Here is a 5,059-nt window from a genome sequence, read left to right as displayed (position 1 = left end):
CCAATTTAGGGTACACAGCCCACGTCAGTCCTAGATTCTTGGGGCATGACTTACCTTACACAAAGTGTCCTGAAGCTACCCACATTCACTATACCAAGTGTCATAGGAACTTGAAGTTTCATAAAACAATACTCATGAAACTTGAAGTTTTCAATGCTTAATCAATCCAAATACTTATATTCGACTTGGATGTTCTAACTCGTTGCCTATGAACGTTTTTTTTTTCAAAAGCACAAACCACGACCTTACTCCCCCCAATCCGCGAATTGTCAAACCGTAATAAGTTCGATTTCACTCCTTTGCGAATTTCTGGCAGAAACTAATTTTAAGTACAAGACATGAAGCTCTGCAAAGAGCTTAAGAGCTAACATTGAAGTTGTGATTTCGGCTGAGCGAAGCGAAGTAAGCAACCGCCATAATCTTCACTGTGGTCGCTATATAAACTATAAAACACATGAAATGAATTGTATCGACACTGGTCAATATAATTTAAATATAATTTTATTATAATAAAATGGTCTTTCCAGCATGATTCAGACAAATAAGTGCCCAAGTATTGCTAAATCAAGCTTCCCATCTAATTATATCGTTCTGCAATTTCAAATTAAAAATTACATGAGAATAATAGACAACACATTTTGGCAGGTCCTACGCTCTGCTGCAAGCCATTTTCCTTTCTGTGGTTGAGTAAAGATGTAGGCCTAAGCTTCCACCAGTTGCTCAATTGCAATCTCTCGTGTAGTTTGGACATTTTCAGACTGCATAGTGGTGATTTCCCAGAGTTCTGGCAGTGCTTCCTTCATATTATGGATGCTCTCAAGTGCATAATCCGCTCCTTTGGTGCGGTGGGAGGTGCCAACCTACAAACAAACCATTTCGTAAATAATATTGGTGAGGATGATATTCCTAGATCAACTTTTCAGTAACTGCAGAAGTTCAACCGTATAAATTAAGCTTTACTAACCAATACTGTATGGAGGCCGCACTGCTTTGCAGTTTGTATATTGCGAATGCTATCATCGAAGAATAACTGGAGAAGAAAACGGAATCACAAAATCAACAGGAGTGTGGCGTGGGAGACAATTAAGAGTGTCCATTTTGCAAACTCCAAGTTGAACTTAATCTACCATTTATGGTGATATGAAACAGAACTACACCATATTATGCCAGATAGTAAGATGCCAATTTATTAAACTTATCGTTAACTCAATTTCCCTAGTCAAGAGAAGAGATCTTACTGTTCTTTGAGGGTCGATGTTTGCAAATTTAAAGGCTTCTTCGTATGCAAGCTCAAATGGTTTGCAGACAACTGGGGTCTTTGGAACCACCGCACCATTATTTGGTTGTTCAATGTGTTCAGTTTCTTCTGCACCAACAGAATCATCGGCATTGTTGGTGGGATTCAGTGTCTCAAAACATATAACTGACTCAAAGCAGTCCTCTATTCCAAGCCTTTTGAGCACAGTATCCGCATGTTTCTTATCCGAATTCGTGAAAATCTACACAGGAAGACCAAGTTAGCAACATAACATAAGAGAAACCATTAATCCAAGAGAATTCCCCCCCTTCCCCTTTTTTAAGGACAACATTTTTATACATACTACTTTGCGGATAGGCAGACTAAGTAAAAGGCCCCTCAGGACAGGATCAGGAGTAAGCAACTCGTAGGGCAACCTCCCATGAACAAAACTGCAGAAAGCAATTTTTGTGAAAAAAATTAGATCACACGATTGTCGTAAATGAAGGAGCACAAACTAAGGTCGGACATTTGGTACCTATGAAAGTCATCATAATCGAAGTTATAGCCCTGAGCCTGGAAATCAGGAAAAACACAAAAACCATGTTCAATTACAATTCTGCTCTGCATACTTTCAGAAGCTATAAACAAAGGTTAAATGGATCACAACCACCATACCTTAAGACCGGCCATTGTTGTCCCATAATCCTTGTACAAAGAAATACACAATTCGGGAACTTCACTTTCGTCCATGCCAAGCCTTTGAATCATATATTCTACAGCAAATATTCATAAAAATTTCATTCAAACAATGAACATTTCACACCAAAGTTTTAAAATCCAGAATCATAAAGCCAGAACAACCTTTAATATTCCTAGTGATTTGTACTGAAATTCCAGAACTCAGAGGGTAAAGGGTGTCGTCTAGATCTGCAAATCGAAACAACACTCCTTGTTATTTTCCGTTCGAGAACCATAGATTCAAATAAGCACACCTTTTGTATGAAAGGACTTACCAAATAGAAGGCACTCATATTGGTGATATTGAACCTGATTTTCCATCTGTTTTCTAGAAGGCTTCAAACAAGACGAATCGAAACGTTCATAAGCATATAAACAATTACATAACAACAAGAGCTGAAAAGCAAAGGGCAGCTTCCATTTACCAAAAAAAGACATGAAATCCAATATTTACAGTTTAAAATTTCTCTTTGGTGAAAGCAATCACAATGTACTCAAACCAAACGTCAACAATCCCTCACAAGACCTTCAGTCTTTTTTTCCCACCATAAAAATCCAATCTTTTAATTTCCAAATACCAACACAAAAATGCCTCAAATAACCAAAAAACGATAACCAACATTCACCAAGAAAACCCAATCAAAGTAGGCAGATGACTCGAATCCCAGAAAGCCTTGACATTTAAGCAACATTTCAACGGACAAAACAAAACCCAAAATTCGATTTCTCCAACATTAACCATTCTAAATTTCCAAGTGAGAAAACAATGCTTCATCACAACCAAAATAGTAAACCCAATATTTGATTCCTCCTACATTAACCATTGTAATAATTGCAACTACAAAAAACATCCAACGTAAGAAACTCCTAACAAAGTAAGAACAGACTAGAGAAATGAGGGTTACCAGATCCGAACGACCGACGTTGCAGAGAGAGAGAGAGAGAAGAGAGGATATTTTGGTAGGGTAAAGTGAAAGAATGGAAGGAGTCGGAAGCCTGCAAGATGTGTCTGTTTAAATAGGCACACAACTGTTTTTTAAGTATTTAATTCATTTGTTCAAAAAAGGTTCAAAAGTCAGTTTAAACGAGAAAAAGATCTAAGCTCGTTACGTGGCCCTATCGTGTTTTGACACGTACCAATTTACGTGCGTTTAACTGGAAAAGTGTCGCTATCATCATTGTTTTCGCTTTTTTCTTCTTTCTTCTTTGCATGTGACGAATATACAGGTGGGTACATAATTTGTATGGTATAAGTGGGTTGATATTGTGAAGATCAACTACTTATATTATTATATTTATAGAAGAATTATGTTCCTAACACACTAAAAAATTTAGGATAAATTACGGTTTGGTCTTCGGAACTATTATCTCAGTTAAAATTGACCCATGATTTTGGCAAATTAATCTTCTGAATTATTTGAAATCAATCAATTAACCCCTCACTATTAAATTCCGTCCACTATGCCGTCAAATTCAAATGCAAATTAGTCTTTCACTGTGATTTCTTACTTTTAAGGTATTTTTGGATAGCAAGGAAACAGCACATCAAATCAAATCTTGACAACTAAGAAACATTTGGCACTTTTATTTATTTATTTTTTTATGTGAGAATCGTGATTTAAATAATAATTTCTTGTTTGGGTATTACAACACCTTATAAAACTCAAAAATCCTCCACAAATAGAAGGCTTTATTCAGTAGAGATTACAACACACCACCTTGTGAAATTTAAAACAAAAAATCTCCAGAAACAGAAAGATTTTCTTCCAAGGATTCTTACCTCGTTAGGACTTTACCTTTCCAAGAGTATTCCATCAACAATTTTTTTATATAAATAAAAGTAGTAACATGACGATGTTAGTGCGCCTGTTGTTCATCTATGCTTGTACGGAATTATATTTTCTTATTCGTTATAAGTATATGCGAAACCATTTTGATTTTTAGTGGTATCATAGTCAGTCCTTCACGTAGTGGTGTTTTGCTTTATGGCAAATTCTACATATTAATTGATTCGATAGATGACTTTTAGTGCGAAGAAATATGAACAAATAAAAAATTATCACATTACTTAGTAATATAATTTTTTTGATATTGCAATATACCAAAAGTTTAAGACATAAACAATAGACACCAATTGATAGATGATATATTGTGACGTATAAATATATATTTGACAAACAATAGAATAATATATACTAAATTCATCTAAACTATAGTAAGTGAGAAGAGTTTGAATTCATAACGCAATGAGTTGAAGAAAGAAAAAAAAATCCTAAGCAATCCACCACTTATTAATTGTTAGAAATAAAGGGGATGAAAGGATCGATTGTTTTGGGAAAAAAAGAAGAAAGGTTCGATTATAATAGCATCTCTAAATATAAGCTAAATGATTCAAATGTTAATTTAGCTAGCCACTACTTCCAACAATACTAGCTATTTTAGCTTAAGTTAAAATATTTTAATATTATTTTTTTCCTAACCTGATGCATTTAACCTGTGTTTAGGTTTATGCATTAGTTTTGATAAATATGAAAAATATTTTTTCATTATATATGATACTACAATATACCAAAAGTTTAAGAATTAAACTATAGACACCAAGATGGCACATTGTGACGTGCAGATATATATTTGACAATGATAGAATAATATACATTAAATTCATCTAAACTATGAAAAGTGGGAAGAGTTTGACTTCAGAAATGCAGCGAGTTCAAGAAAAAATATTGTTTGTACCATACTTGACTAATCCCGAAACTACCAAGCACCGATCAACATTATACCTGTCAAGGACCCAGAAGAGTTTCCCTCAACAAGGAGGCCAATCACAACGCGACACGTGTTGACATCAGAAGCCAATCACAGCGCGACACATGTCAACATCAGAGACCAATCACAACACGACACGTGTCAATGTCAGAACAAAGCTAGAAACTATCTTTTATAAAAGGAGATCATTCTCCCGGCCATTTGTACTAAATTATTTACTAGAACTCACTAAAGGAGAGCTTGAACCTATGTATTTGTGTAAACCCTTTACAATTAATGAAAACTCATCTACTCCGTGGACGTAGCCAATCT

The 5,059-nt window shown here is 35.0% G+C and overlaps 1 protein-coding gene across 1 annotated transcript; it reads right to left on the bottom strand.

Annotated features, from left to right (window-relative positions):
• Positions 1 to 485: 485 nt before the first annotated feature.
• On the bottom strand, positions 486 to 3,016 carry LOC126591155 (uncharacterized). Its single transcript, XM_050256733.1, has 9 exons — positions 2,884 to 3,016; positions 2,254 to 2,314; positions 2,102 to 2,167; positions 1,916 to 2,013; positions 1,776 to 1,813; positions 1,602 to 1,689; positions 1,239 to 1,499; positions 965 to 1,030; positions 486 to 860 (listed from the first exon to the last, which is right to left on the bottom strand). The coding sequence occupies exons 2-9, from the start codon at positions 2,297 to 2,299 to the stop codon at positions 702 to 704; spliced, it is 822 nt and encodes a 273-aa protein (XP_050112690.1). The 5' UTR covers positions 2,300 to 2,314; positions 2,884 to 3,016; the 3' UTR covers positions 486 to 701.
• Between the last annotated feature and the right edge of the window lie 2,043 nt (positions 3,017 to 5,059).

Source organism: Malus sylvestris, chromosome 11, assembly GCF_916048215.2.
Source record: "Malus sylvestris chromosome 11, drMalSylv7.2, whole genome shotgun sequence".
Lineage (NCBI taxonomy): Eukaryota > Viridiplantae > Streptophyta > Magnoliopsida > Rosales > Rosaceae > Malus > Malus sylvestris.
The sequence above is the reverse complement of the archived record's forward strand: the minus strand, read 5'-3'. Positions and strand labels throughout refer to the sequence as shown.

What these genes read in the sequence shown, in the direction of transcription:
- LOC126591155 (XM_050256733.1), bottom strand. Translation starts at nt 2,299, where the DNA reads ATGGAAAATCAGGTTCAATATCACCAATATGAGTGCCTTCTATTTG. An exon ending in CAACAATGGCCGGTCTTAAG is followed by an intron (nt 1,814 to 1,915) that starts GTATGGTGGTTG and finishes CCTGATTTCCAG; the next exon opens with GCTCAGGGCTATAACTTCGA. An exon ending in GATTATGATGACTTTCATAG is followed by an intron (nt 1,690 to 1,775) that starts GTACCAAATGTC and finishes TGCTTTCTGCAG; the next exon opens with TTTTGTTCATGGGAGGTTGC.